General features: G+C 35.3%; 1 protein-coding gene across 2 annotated transcripts in view; it reads left to right on the plus strand.

The window, feature by feature from the left end:
- WASL (WASP like actin nucleation promoting factor) overlaps positions 1–14,895 on the plus strand; it is a 76,297-nt gene extending 61,402 nt beyond the window's left edge. Inside the window, exons 9-12 of one of the 2 annotated variants that reach the window (XM_032304231.1) lie at positions 3,274–3,794; positions 7,493–7,601; positions 10,347–10,441; positions 14,688–14,895. In XM_032304231.1, the coding sequence (XP_032160122.1) occupies positions 3,274–3,794; positions 7,493–7,601; positions 10,347–10,408 (692 nt within the window). In that variant the 3' untranslated portion in view covers positions 10,409–10,441; positions 14,688–14,895. Of the gene's footprint in view, positions 1–3,273; positions 3,795–7,492; positions 7,602–10,346 lie in introns of both variants that reach the window. The other variant, XM_032304230.1, reaches the window with a different exon arrangement.
- The last annotated feature ends 264 nt before the right edge of the window (positions 14,896–15,159 follow it).

Consider the following 15,159-nt stretch of genomic DNA (forward strand, 5'->3'; position numbering starts at 1 on the left):
AATGACTTACTAAGGAAATGTTTTCCAGGGAGAACATATATGTGTTCAAAAGTATAAAAAAATTAGAGCAGCTTATGAAGTTGTCTTAGAAATATATTTTGTTTAAAAAATATATATATATATAAAATCTACTGAATCTAACCTCTTGAAATTTGTTTTTCATAATTATATAATCTGGTTTTTAAAAGTAGTAGACTTGTGATTTCCAACATATTTTTTGTGTGTCTGTGCAATTGTTTGAAGGCCATTAACTCAATAATCTGTGTAGGTCCACCACAATGGAGTGGTATGTATGTGGGATGTCATTTGACCCAGTGCTTTAAATTATGCATGCTTTGATATGTTTATTGTCAAAGAAGCTAGGGTTCATTTATCCTGCTTCCAAATCTAACATTAGTAAGATTATTTGCCCTCTACTCAAACTAATTTATTTCTGTATGAGTCTGAGCTATATTTTATCTATACTTTAGATGATTCTAATGAAATTCTGTGGATATTTTAAAAACACCTCTTACCCACAGCACCACCGTTTTTATTGTTGCTTATTATACTTATTCCTAATGATTGCTTTTCACACTTGGTGTTATTTCAGTAACCTATATAAAATATACAATATTATATATATTTTATATATATATATATATGAATTGGGTCAGGGAGGGGGTACTTAATATAAATACACACACATCTCTATAAATGCCTACTCTGGGAGTTGTCAGTATTCCCATAAATTTAATATAATTTAATATAAATACACAGGTCTATACATACCTACTCTGGGAGTTGTCATTATTCCCATAAATTTAAATTTGTCTTAAACAGTATTTTTCTGTTGCTTTACTTTGATGAGAATGCATGAGAGCTGTTCTTTAATGTTTCCTGAATTCTGTAATACTATATTTCTTTAAGTATTAGTTATATTTCTATTGCTTTATATTTTTTGCTTATAATACCTATAAATGTCAAGTACCTAGAGATTAGTTATCTATTACTCTTAATGTTGATCTGCAGTAATAATAATTCTTAAATATATGAGCTTTTTTTTAGTATAACCTCAAGACAAGTTTCTGTAAATACCAGTTTTTCTTCCCTTTTAACTAAACTTTGATAGTAAGAAGTTTTATTTGTTGTGACTTTTGTCATACTTTTGACTTTATTTCTTTTTTAGAACTCTAAGAACTATTGTCATTCTGATACTGGTATTTGAGTTTTGCAAGTCTCTAGACCATCAGATTTTCTCTTGATGTGTGTGGTATCTGCTTAACAGGCATATTTGTGCATGGAAACATTCTAACTCCCAGTGTGCCCTTTCCTCTCTTTTTTTAATTCTTTCACATTTTTACGTTGGGATATGGCATGTTTTTTACATACTTACTTTTATGTAGAAATAATATGGACTATAAAAAAATAGAAAGTTGGTAATAGAGATTTTCCTCATAAAAATATAGAGACATTTCCAGTCACTTTTCAAGATCATAGAAATACTGAACTTGTGCTGTACTCAAACTGGATGCAGTTAATAATTTACTCACAATCAATTAAGGCTTCCCTTTCCCCTTGGCAGTGATTTAACTATTCCAATGAATAATAGCTAGAGTACAGATTACTCCTATAAAGATACTTACCTCCAAGTTTAAAAGAACTTTTATTCTCTCTACTGAGGACGTGCATCATTTTACATATAAAAAATTGTGGATTCAGAGTGCTCAGTGAGACCATGAGAAATGATTTACTAGTACTTTTTATAGTAGGATGAGGTGGATATTTTCCTCTTGCAGCAAACAAGTAAATCATAACTCTTTGAAATATAAACCTCAGAGTGATTAAAATTGCTGGAAGGATTTGATGTACTTACTGTCTCTAGTCTCTGTGATAGCTGACATATAAGTGGGGTAACTCTACCATTTGCAGATATATTTTCACTTTTAAAAGTTTGAATGCAAGGAGATAATACCCTATGAGTATTGGTCTTTCTGCATATTTTATTTAATATTTATATATGGTAGCCTGTTTCCCATGATCATCCCAAATTGGAAGATTCCGTTTTATCTCCTCTGAAATGAGGGTTCCCCCCCATCCCCAGTATCATTGTATTGTTGAACATCAAAAGGTGCTTGTTGTTATTTGTAGTTAGGGTTGGCATTAGTATTTCATAAGATTGTAGAACTCTCCATCAATAAGATAGTTTATATCAGTAAATACAAATAGTTTTTATGAATTCTAGGATTTCTCTACTTCTAAAAATAGTGAATTTTTCTCTCCAGTCTCTAAATGAATGGAGAAGTGATGTTCTTTTTTATGTAAATTTGTTTATACTATTGGTAAAATCATGCCTTCAGAAATGTAATAAATGTGTAATTTTAATTTGTTTCTTTGTTATATCTTACACTTTTACTTAAGTAGAAAAAGAATGAATATCATTAATACCAAAATAGTTTTAATATTTTATTAATAACTTTAGTTCAGTTTTTCAGAATGTAGAAATTCTCAGTTAATTTAACTGAGCCACCCAGGTGCCCCAAGAAATTCTCAGTTAATTTATTAATAGTTAGTTGTGACTTCTGAATAAGTAGTTGAATATTTCACCTGAGCAAGCCTCCTTTACTGCCGTCACTAGAATTATTGACCATCTTAGAGAAATATGGAATATTACATATATTATTACATATTATAGCATACATGTTTTAATATATTCTGTATTTTTTAGAAAGTAAAGACATTATAAAATATAAATGTAAGGTGGCAAAGGTTTAAATTTTAAAGAAAAAGTATTCAATTTGGGTTTAGCTCAGATTAATTTGGGTAAACGGGGATAGGTTATGCTACGCCAGCTACATAATTCTGAATGTAAATTAATTTTATAAAGTAACTAAATAAACTCAATTCTTTAAAGAGGGAAGGTATCCATTAATTTTTATTAAAATGCTAAATAATGCTAATTGACCAAAGTGTTTAATTCTGTTGTGATATTTTTGTTATTATATAAGAAAGTGTGTATTCCCTTACCTTCAGAAGTGGTGCTGATTCCTAAAAACTAAATTCAACAGCTTTAGCTAATATTTTTTAAGAAACAGCAAGAAGGTGATCTCCAGTGTTCCCAAATAGAACGATAAGATATCATCTGTGCCCGCATACCTTTGTAAAATAAAATAACAAAGATGAGGCCTTTTTTTTTCTCGTGTCATTCTTTTAAATCTCTGTTGAAGTAAGTTTGTTTTCAGTATGATGTTTGTGGGGGAAAAGCATGCTGTCTTTCTTCTGTTTTTATTTCAGCACCACCTCCTCCACCACCATCCAGGGGAGGGCCGCCTCCTCCTCCCCCACCTCCACATAGCTCAGGCCCTCCGCCCCCTCCTGCCAGGGGGAGAGGCGCTCCTCCGCCGCCGCCATCAAGAGCTCCCACAGCTGCACCTCCACCACCGCCTCCGTCCAGGCCAGGTGTAGGAGTCCCTCCACCACCACCAAATAGGATGTACCCGCCTCCACCTCCAGCCCTTCCCTCCTCCGCACCGGCAGGGCCTCCGCCACCACCTCCACCCCTGTCGTTGGCGGGGTCCGCGGCGCCACCCCCGCCACCGCCACCTCCACCTCCACCGGGGCCGCCGCCTCCCCCTGGCCTCCCTTCTGATGGTGACCATCAAGTCCCAACTCCTGCTGGAAACAAAGCCGCTCTTTTAGATCAGATTAGAGAGGGTGCTCAGCTCAAAAAAGTGGAACAAAACAGTCGACCGGTATCCTGCTCTGGAAGGGATGCACTTTTAGACCAGATACGACAGGGTATTCAGCTGAAATCTGTGAGTAAACCGTTCTTTTCGGCTTAGACTGTCTGTTGTAATGGAATTTTAAAGTAATTTATAAGACAACTTGGAAAGTCTTTATTTCACTTTTTGCACTTTCTCTTGGTATTCATCTTTTTAACCCTTTTTCTTCTGTTATTTTTAGATATTGTGAAACACACACATTTATACCTATCCCAGTGTAACCCATACTTCTGTAATCAAAATATCACCCCAGAAAAGTTCCCTCATGCCTCTTTCCAGTTAGACCCCCTCTCAGAAAAATCACTAATCTGATTTGTGTCACTGTAGATTAGTTTTGCCTCTTCTAGAACTTCATGTAAGTGGAGTATTACAACATGTTGGCTGTTGTTCTAGACTTCACCTCTGAATAAAATTTACTTTAAATTAAAAAAAAAAATCTTCAAACTATGGAGAAGTAACCCTACTTTTAACCATTTATAATCACCTTGGTAAGTTCAAACTATTACCTTTATGAAAACTAAACTGTATGCTAAAGTTCCTGTGTTCTGAAATTTACATTAGTAGAGAATCTGACTCCGCAGAAAATGAAAAGAGTTTTTTTGTGTTATTTTGTTTTTTTTTTTTAAGATTTTATTTATTGAGAGAGAGTGAGAGAGAGCATGAGAGGGGAGAAGGTCAGAGGGAGAAGCAGACTCCCCATGGAGCTGGAAGCCCAATGTGGGACTCGATCCCGGGACTCCACCAGAACCATGACCTGAGCCGGAGGCAGTCACTTAACCAACTGAGCCACCCAGGTGCCCGATAATGGAAAGAGTTCTAATAGAATTTTGGATAGTGGTGATAGATAATTTTGGAATCTCTTTAATGGATGAAGCAGAAGTTGGCAACTTTTTTTTCTTTTAAAGGACCACATAGTAAATATTTTAGGCTCACAGGCTATGTGGTCTCTGTCCCAAAAACTCAGTTCTACTGTTGCACCACAAAAGCAGCAGTACTGATGATGTATAACTGAATGGTCATGATTGTGTTCTATAAAGCTTTATTGAGGGACACTGAAATTTGATTTTCATATAATTCTTACATGTCACACATATTTTTCTTTTGATTTTCTTCCAGCCATTTAAAAATGTAAAACTCATTTTTCAGTTTAAAAGTTTCTACATAAATAAGACACACTAGATTTGGCCCATGGGCAATAGTTTGCTGACCCCTTTTCTAGAGCCTAAACTGCTTGCATTTACTTACTTCCTTCTGATAGCAGATGTAGTCTGTCAGTTCCAAAGGGGAATCTTTGCTCTGTAGGGCTTCAGGTGGGTAATGGATGGTAGATTTTTCTACGCAGTAAATAAAGATGAAAGAAGGGGATTTTAATTGAAAATTATTTTGTGACATAGGGAATTAGGGTCACTTTCTAAATCTCCAAAGCTGTGGCTAGGAAGAGAATGATGGATAGGGAACACAGCTAACTGAATGAAAACATCTAAACACTGGCATAGCACATATTTTAAAAACTCTCATCTTTACTATGTATCTGGAGCTTTTTCTTGCTACATGATCAACCTGTGAGCAGTCGTCTCTGCTCCCTCTCCCTTTTTAGCTTAAACTAAAGGTTTCTCAGGAGCAGTTAAAGAATTTTAGACAGTTGTTAGAGGGAAGAATTAGTGTCAAAATGACCACAACTGAGGTGAATAACAGGTTTTAATGGAGTCATTTTCAAGCTTGTAGCTTAGAATCGGTGCCATCTCTGTGTCACTCATTCCCACGTCTGCCACTCTTAACTTTGTGTTTCTCTTTCATATTTCCTCTCTCTTCCGCAGTCAACTTTTGGTTCTTTCTCAGTTGCTGATACTAATAAGGTGTTATTTTTAATGAATTAAATTGTGTCCTCTTTTCTTCATTTAAAAAGTTGCTGAATTAAATCCCATGTTTATTTTCCCCATCAGTACGTCTTCTCATCCCATCCCAACTCTCTCCCTGCCCAAACAAACCGTGTTAACTGATCTCTGCGTTTCTCTTAGAGAGAAAAATGTGTTCCATTATAAGTATAGGCCATCCTTACCCTAAATAATCACTTAAAAAAAAAATTAACTACAGAGTACTATCCTAGAGTGCATAAATCAGTGAATTATTAGCATGTTATATGTGTGATTTGAGTCCATAATTTTATTTTCTTTTTAAGAAACCTTCCTGTGGGGAAAAAAAGAAGAAAAGAAACCTTTCTGTAGTTGAAATTTCTCTGTTTTTTTTTTTAAACAATCTATATAAATCATTTATTCAGTGATGAAAATGACTAACATAAGATCACAGATTTACTTTAAAGAACTGGCAGTAAGGGTATAAGTATTAACTTACATATATTTTGAATTCCGTGTTCATAGTAGCTCAGACAGCTGCATGTCCAAGTCAATGCTTTAGAAAACGTGTTTACAGCAGTTTCATGCTGCTGCAGTGCTCCTTCAGTGTTTCCTGCCTCGTTTTACTAGATTGCTTAAAGGGAGTCTGTTTCTCCTTATTGCTGCTACAGTTTTTTGAGAGCCTTATGCTGACATTCAAAGCTCTGAAACTATTTCTGTTGTCTTTTTCATTTATGGTATTTCTGTACCAGTAATAGTTAACATCTGGTCTCCAGAAACCTAAATACCAATGAATGAGTCAGTATCTTATGGGGAATTACTTTGAATATTTTTAAAAGAAAAAGATCTGTAAGTCCGGAAAGACAAGTAGTATTAGAAGACGAGTTGTTAAGACCAAAGGAAGAAGTTTGTCGTAACAAAGTAATTTCTGGGGGGAGAAATGACTTAGAAATAGAGCAGCTGTGTGATTTCATTTTTAATTATACCAATATTCTACCTTTACATAGGTAATATAATTCCAGAGACAAAATTAACAAAATCAGTATTTTGTATAAATGACTGCTCATTTTAGCCAAAGCACACTTAGGGAGGTACACTCTAAATATTTTTTCCCCTGAATCTCTACATATTTCCTGTGTTCTCTCTTTTTTAATGAGAGTTGAAATCAGAGTATTTTGCATAGAAATTAGATTTTAATGAGACCCCTTGAGGTTGATTTCCCCCCCACCGAATGTAGTTTATACTAGATAGAAGTACTTCAGTTAGGGATGGTTGGTTGCCTTGTGAGATAGGTACATTTTGAAAGCTACCTAACTAATCTCTTTGCAGAGAAATATGCTATAAGAATGAAGGTTCATTTTGAGTTAAAATTATATATGATGTATAATTATATATATAGTATGTAAAGTTATAAAGCTTGTTTGTAAAGCTGAGTTTTTGTAGGAGAGCAGAAGTCTCCTCAGTTGCTTTTAGGTATCTTAAGTGTCCTTTTCACTAACACCTCCAGGAATCCGGATATTACTTAAGTTTTGTTAAAATAATGTTCCTTGATAATAGTTTCAAAGTTTCATCAGCTAAGGCATTGTGTACTAGAATGAAAATGGACAGAAGTAATCCATCTGCCTGGGTAAGTATTATTTAGGGAAAGGTTTGTTATTGCAAGTCTGGAAATGTGTTGATGGCTTTATACATTAGGGAGTCTATGAATAATTTTAAGACAGCCATTACTTCTTAGTTAAACCTGTCCTGGGCTCATGTGCTCTTTTTTTTTCCCCTTTCCTTTTTTTTTTTTTTTTTAAATAGGAAGTGATTCTAAAAAAGTAAGACTTTCTGGAGACAAAAATTTATTTCTAAATTTTGCTGACTTTCTTTTCCAAGGTATCTGATGGCCAAGAGTCTACACCACCAACACCTGCACCCACTTCAGGAATTGTGGGTGCATTAATGGAGGTGATGCAGAAAAGGAGCAAAGCCATTCATTCTTCAGGTATATTTACATGTACATATGTATGTTTAATTTTAATATTTGAAGTTCTATTTTCTTTTTATTTTATGATAGTCTTTGCTAGCTCTTCCTCTGCTGTTGAGTAACACTGATGTGGATTTTAGGACCAATATTTAAAAGTTACTGCCACTGTGACTAGTCTGTCTGAAGCTTAATGGATTCCAAGACACCATAGCCATAACCGTAAATTAGAAGAACAGCTTCAGAAAAATAGCAATTTGATTTCCTATACTGAAAATACTAATAGAATGCCTGGCAAATCTCTAAATGAGCCTTGAGATTCTGGATCACATTGCTGTGACATGAGAAATTCAGGTTTCCCTGATTTGTGAGAATCAGGGCTGAGAAATTGGGTTTTTTGGGATCTGCTTGGGACGCCTGGGTGGCTCAGTTGGTTAAGCAGCTGCCTTCGGCTCAGGTCATGATCCCAGCGTCCTGGGATCGAGTCCCACATCGGGCTCCTTGCTCCGCAGGGAGCCTGCTTCTCCCTCTGACTCTGCCTTCCACTCTGTCGGCCTGTGCTCGCTCTCGCTCGCTCTCTCTGACAAATAAATAAAATCTTAAAAAAAAAAAAAAAAAAAAGAATCTTGAAGTTTTCTGTGTCCTCCTTTTTGTGATTTCCTGAAAGGCTTATGTGAAAAAACTAGTCTCTATTCTGACGCCATTATTAAAAGTGGCCACCATATAAGTGGGTATTACTTTCAAAAGAGAAAAAACAGTGGGTCTTGCTGATACAATGCTTGAGGTTTACTAAAGCTTCCTGGCATGATATACCAGAATCAGATTTTTGTTCTTTTTGAATCTATTATTTACTCTCTATGGACCTCAGTTTTCTTACTTGCTATGTGAGGAGAATTCATGAATCATGATCGATATGAAGAATAAATAAAATAATATGTAACTAACCAGCAGATTACCCTAGCACATAGTAAGTACTCAAGAAATGTCATTTTTCTTCTCTTTGTTTCTCTGTGAGGATGTGGCTATCTCGGATCTATTACCAATATTTATTTTCCTTAAATAGACATATTTATTCTCATACTGTATGATAAGGGGAAAATAGGCTGTTTCATTCTGCAGATATTTATTGTGGAATAAAAAAAAACAAAAATCCCTGCCTCCATGGAGCATGCATTCTGGTGAAAGACAAACAGTAAACAAACTATGTTAGAAAAATACATAGTATGTTAAGTGGTGATATGTACCAAGGACAAAAATTAAGCAGAAAAGGGAGATACAAGGACTTACAGGATGTGGGAGGGAAGTTCATTTTGAAATAAGATGAGGCCTAACTGAGGTGACATTTGAAAAAAGACCAGAAGGAGTTCAGGGCGAAAACCATATAGAAGATGGGGGGAAATGTGTTCATTTGGGTGGAAAGAACAGCAAGTGCAAAGTCCCTGAGGTTGTAGAACACCAGTGAGGCCAGTATGGCTGAGTAAGGAAGGGAGGGGGAAAGAGCAGTAAGGTAATGAAGTAGGAGAGATAGTAGGAGGCCAGTGGTTAAGACTCTGGAGGCCATGGATATGATGGGAAGCCATGGAAGGCCCTTAACAGAGGAATGGCAATGATCCAAGCAAGAGATAGCAAAGGTTTGAATCAGATTGGTAGCACCACTGAGCTGGGGGTTGGATACTAGGTATATTTTGACTGTGGAGATCCTTGAGTTTGCTGATGGATTGGGAGTGAGGTTTGGAAAAAAGAAAGGAGTGAAAGATGACTCCCAGGATTTTTGACTTGAGCATGAAAGGGGTAAAATTTTCATTAACAGAGTAGGAAGGATAAGATTTAGGAGGAACAGGTTTGAGAGGAAAGATCAGCAGTTTGGTTTTTGTAAATATTAAATTTGAGATACTTAACTAAAAATTCAAATGTTATGGATTTGGTTATGAGCCTGGAGTTGAGGGGCGAGGTCTGGACTGTTAAAATAAATTTGCATGTCATTAAAGTAGGCGTGGTATTTAAAGTTACAGAATGGGATGGGGGCATGAAGGAAGTGGATGGAAACAGAGAGGAGAAGGTGTAATAAGGTCTGAAGACTGGAGAGTACAGTATCTCAGAAGCCACATGAAGCCTTTGAAGTAGGATGGAGTGACAGTCTGGGTTATATCTGTGTGATTGGTCAAAAAAGTGAGAAAAGGAAATTGAGCTTTAGCTTTAGGAACAGTAGGTCATTGGTGACCTGGAAAGAGCAATGTCATTGGGTTCAGAAGAGAACGGGAGGGTAGGAAGGGAGGCTAGGTATTTGGTCTGCCTGCTCGGTTTCCTTAGTGGCTCAGTGTCCTCAGTGTCAGTGAGTTTCCTGCCTATCACTGGAGTTGTTCCTGGAATTGGTAGTAGAACAATCTATCAGGTGTATTTTTTTTACAACTTTTCTTTAAAAATAGTCATTAAAGAGGCCTCTCTTGGATTTGAGATGTGTGAAAATTGAGAGACAAACCCAAATGTAGGTTTACATATAAACAAACACTGGTTGAAATTCTCTACATAGATACTAAGGAACTAGACCCCAAGTCTTCTGACTCCTGGTCTAATCTTCAACTGACCATTATAGTCTTTAGATATATTTTATTGGATTCATTTTAAATTGTCTTTGTTACCAGATTTCTCCAGAATCGAATGGTTTTGTTTCAGAAGTTAAGTAATTGAGAAGTCATCCAAGAATCATGTAATGTTATTTTATTTATACATATATTTTGAATGTTTGCCTTGATGATTTTCTTTTAGATGAAGATGAGGATGAAGATGACGAAGAAGATTTTGAGGATGATGATGAATGGGAAGACTGATCTATATATTATATATATATATATATTTTTAAGGTGAAATACTAAACACTACTTTCTGTCTATGGATTCTGTAAAATTATCATGTAAATGTTCTACCAATTTGCTGTATATTTTTGTTGCCTTTTTTGCTTTTTTTTTAATTAATCTGTGCAATACCTCATTTAATCTGTAAAGGTTTGTCAAAATCCTCTACAAAGCTACTCCCTGTTACTGTGTGCAAGTTTACACCAGGATGCTCACTTAATTTGTGAATATTTTTCATTCCATCAACAAGGGAGTTTAAATATTATATGTGAGACTGACAAAAACCTTAATGTAATTTAGTTATAATGCCAGAAGGAAAACACTATTTTCATACCCTACTTTTTCTGTACCTAAATTTTCTTATTAAAATCTAGTATAGCACTACATTCTTTTTTAAGTGATACAGACCTTAGTTTATTTAGCCCCTTCATTTTGAACACCATGCTACATGAATGTTGAAGCTGACACGTTGCACAGTTCTCTAGACATCACTACACTGATGCAGTTTCTCAAGTTGTAGCAATATGCTCTGCATAATGTCACTACAGAGACACTGGTTGGGAAAATTAGTAACACACCTCTTAAAACAATATTGCCTGTTCTTGGACAGAAGTGATATTTGGAGGCTGGAATCACAAGGAGACCTTGCATACCTGTACTTGACTGAGATTATTTTTATGCTATAGCAAATGTGGCAGGCTCTTTTTAGCAAAAATTTAAAAATACTTTTGGTATTACTCTTAAACAGTTGTTTAAGTTTTTGCAGTTCGGGGGATTTTAGGGGTAATACTCTACATAAACTGAAGGAGGCTATACATTATGGTTACTTCAGTATCTGGTTAAATGCACTATAAAAATCAGAACATTTCTAAAAATGATGTGGAATTATTTTTATTGTGTATTCTGTGTGGATTGAGGTATTCAGAAATATCCACCATACAAATTGAATCTAGCTGACAAAGGTAAACACTGTAATGCTGAACCAGTTATGCTATTTAAAATTTTTTATATAATTTCTCAAGGTTTTTGTCAAATGTCAGGTGAAGGGTTACATTTTTCTTAAAAGATTGGTGGCCCCAGTGTTATATTTCTTGAACCACATAACTGAATGATAGATTCTTTTTTTTTTTTTTTAATAAAACTTTACAACCTGCACATTTGTTATGTATACTAAATGATGTGTTAAAATTAGGGTTTCCTTGCCTCTCTACAGTACACTAATCTGCCTAAAGGTGGTTGTTTTCATATTTATAGTGCTAATTATCATACCTACCTACTTTAAATTTTAGGTAGAAAAACGATCTGATTTAAATACAGACACGTATTTTTCTCACATTGAGTCATATGCAGAATGTAGTTCCAAATGTATTTCAGTACTATAATCACAATATCCAACTAAAAATTAAGCTCTCTAGAATTGTACCGACCAAAATCTAGTATTGGCATGATCTTGACAGGCTGGACCTGCAAGATACGGCTTGAGTTTTAACCATTTATCACATAATCTCTAGTGATCATGCATCTAGTTATCTTAAGAAATAATTTAAAAGGTTTTGTTGCTGAAAGCAGTAAGTGGTGCAGTAAGATAGTTAAGTTATTCAAAGAATGTTACCTTTCTTGCAAGAGTAATTTAAACACAAGGGAAAGAGTCTAGACTTTTTGTTTCTTGCAAAAACAGTGCCCTCTGCTGCTAGAAACCTTTTTCTGCTTACTCTCATTTTTATCGTGGCTTGCGCTCAGTGACGCTGAGTCTGGTGTGGATGAGGCTGGACAGCTATTAACCAATAGAGTTAGGAATTTGTGCAAATGGTAAATAGAACATTATAATTATTTTAAGTAATATTAAACATCCTTCTTTTTTTTCATTTTGACATTTTCAAAAACATTTTAAGTATCCTACAAATGTCTTTAAGGTAATGCCAACTTAAGATCTCTCAACTTTTGGCCAAGGAATTCAGGGTTTTCCAGCTAACTTCGGTGTGATAAGTATTATCAGGAGCTGCTCTGAATAAAAGGATATCAATTCTTTGAGTTGGAAGCAATTTTAAACAAAATTTGCCAAAGGTAATTGAGTTTATTCTTCTTGAAGAAAAGAAAAAAAGGCTTTCTGTTTTTGTTATTGCACAAAGTCTAAATTACTATTGGTTGAAACACAGCAGCTATGGAGTTCAGTCCAGGCATGAAGACTAAACCCACTGTAGATGTAAAGGTTGCATGTTTCAGTCCTCCTCCACCTTGCACTGTGGGCAGCACTGTACCTGTGCGTTGTCTGAAAGCCTCCCATATATTCTGCAGCTAAATGATTGTCTGATAGCCTTCGCATTTAACAAACTAGCATGAGGCTTTTTATATGCTACGTGATAGACAATTTCAGCTAGCCACAAATTGTATGTGTGAGATTCATAAAGACTTTTCAATCATTCATTTCCATTTATCAACTGAAATTTTGTTTAGTATGTGAATTTTTTTGAAATGTATAGTGATAGGATGTTGCACTGGTGGCAATTCATCATGGAGCATAATAAAATTAATTTGACCCAAATAGGCTAAAATACTGTGTTTTTCTTTATTGTGGAGAGATTAAAATGGATAAAAACAATTTTTTTGACTACAGATTGTAGTAAAGGGTACAGAGCAGTGAATGATGATGGCTGAAGTTCTCAGCAGACTGCATGCCCTGAGAGAGTGTGCCATTAAATAAACATGGTGAGCAGAAAGAATGTTACACCCTGTTCCGCTGGGAAATGTGACAGCTGCTCAGCAGCTCCCTGGAAGCCACAGAACATTCACATTGCAAGGTCAAACTGGAGCTCTTGGCATTCCAGAAACGTTGAGGTTCCCTAAAATCAGAATGATACTGCAGTTTACTGGTTATTTCAGTAAGCCAGATACAGGAGTTCATGTGGGACTTAAGTAGTTCTTAATCAATGGATCAAAGATGGTTCTTTAAACAGGAACCTCCGTTTGGATAAATAGAATTTTCTGTGCTGCTGACTTTGGCACAAGTGGGTGTCTGAAGATTAAACTGAGTTATGGAATCTAGTGTGTAGGATGCTACAAAATGCCTTCTAAGAGCTTTAGCCAAATTTAAACATTTCAATAATATGTTCCATTAAAAATTTGTTTCTGTTGTACAGATGTGAACACTTAAGAATGTATTGACCAAACTTAGAAAAAAATTTTTTTGTGATACAAATGCCTCAGAATTGCTCTTGTCACATTATATTTATCTAATCAAAGGAGAAATTCCTGAAATAACTTACTGTCCTTTAGAAATGGAGTTCTTAAAGGACAAGTGTAGACATAAGGTCTATTTATATACAATAGAAAATTTTTTATGGGAAAGAAAAGAGAAATTTTTGCTTTGCACACTTATTTTATTAACATTTTTACATCTTACCTCCAAAATACAGCATTCTCTCGTAATCTCTTGGTCTTTCATTGATGGATTTTTTTTTTTAACTTTTGCTTTTTAGTGAAGCCACTGGGAAAAGGTATAGTATATGGGCTGTTATGAATATGATGGGGAACATACTTTGCAGTTAGTGCTAAGACTATCTACATGTGATACATGTATCCTCCATTATATGAAGGAGTTTGTTGAAAATTTTGGCTTTATAAGAAAATGTCTACATAAATTAACCATAACTTTTTTTTTTTTAATCTACATCAGTGGTCATCCTAACTATTGATGCAGTATTTAATTTTACACAAGTCCAGTGTAAATTTAAACTGGTCTGTACCACCATCAGAACTGACAAATCAAGATGTGAATAGCATACAATTATTTTGAGTAAAATTTAACAGATGGTAGCTTATAGGTGAGTGGTTTTTAGGTTAGGTATTTGTGTACTGGGGAATTTCTAGAAAATTTGAGGTCCCTTAATTTTTTTTTAGCAGCCACAAAATATTTTTATACTTACTTTAGTAAAGGTTTTCTTTAAATTTTCTATTCAAGAGGAAATTCCATTTTAACAGTATTAAGTTACATTACGGAACTGGAAGTTCCAGGTGTCATATTGACATCACTTTCTGTCTTGGACTGATGGGCGTGTCTTGACCTAAATTCAGTTTTATCTTGGTTATGGCTAGATGTGTAAGGATTTTCATCCAAGCCCAAGTCTAAGAATTTTTAAACATCAATATCCCCATATTTAAACAATTGTTTATTAGGACTAAATAGGTGGTGGACATTAAAATATTATGCAATAAGGTAGATCCCTCCCTCTTTACATCTAAAATGCTTATTTCACAGCAGAAAGACTGCTGCAGATCATCAAGTTCCATCAAGACAACTCTCATCGGAGTGGTTGAGGGGCTCACCTGAGTTCTGTCAAAAGGAGCTAAGACTAGAATTCAGCCTTGACTACTAGTTCAGTTGCATCTTTATGCACCATAATGCTGTTTTATCCTTGTTTTCTGTATTTTTCATAAATTACCAATAAATTGCTGACTTAATTTTGCCTCTGAAAGATTTATGGCTATAAATTTCACTACTTCTCACTTGTCATCTGGGTGTTGATAGAAGCCACCGGCATCCTGTTCTCATCTCTGCCTGGGAGAGCTGGCTGGCTTTGAGGACCCGGCCTCTGACTCTGAAGCATGTGATCATATTTTGGCTCAGTGACGGCAGACACCCTACATTGTCCAAGCAGTCGGTCATCACAGGACACTCTTGTCATTTAGCACTGGGTTAAAATAAAATTGAGCTTTATAATCTACATCCA

This window comes from Mustela erminea, chromosome 11 (assembly GCF_009829155.1).
Source record: "Mustela erminea isolate mMusErm1 chromosome 11, mMusErm1.Pri, whole genome shotgun sequence".
NCBI classification, from domain to species: domain Eukaryota; kingdom Metazoa; phylum Chordata; class Mammalia; order Carnivora; family Mustelidae; genus Mustela; species Mustela erminea.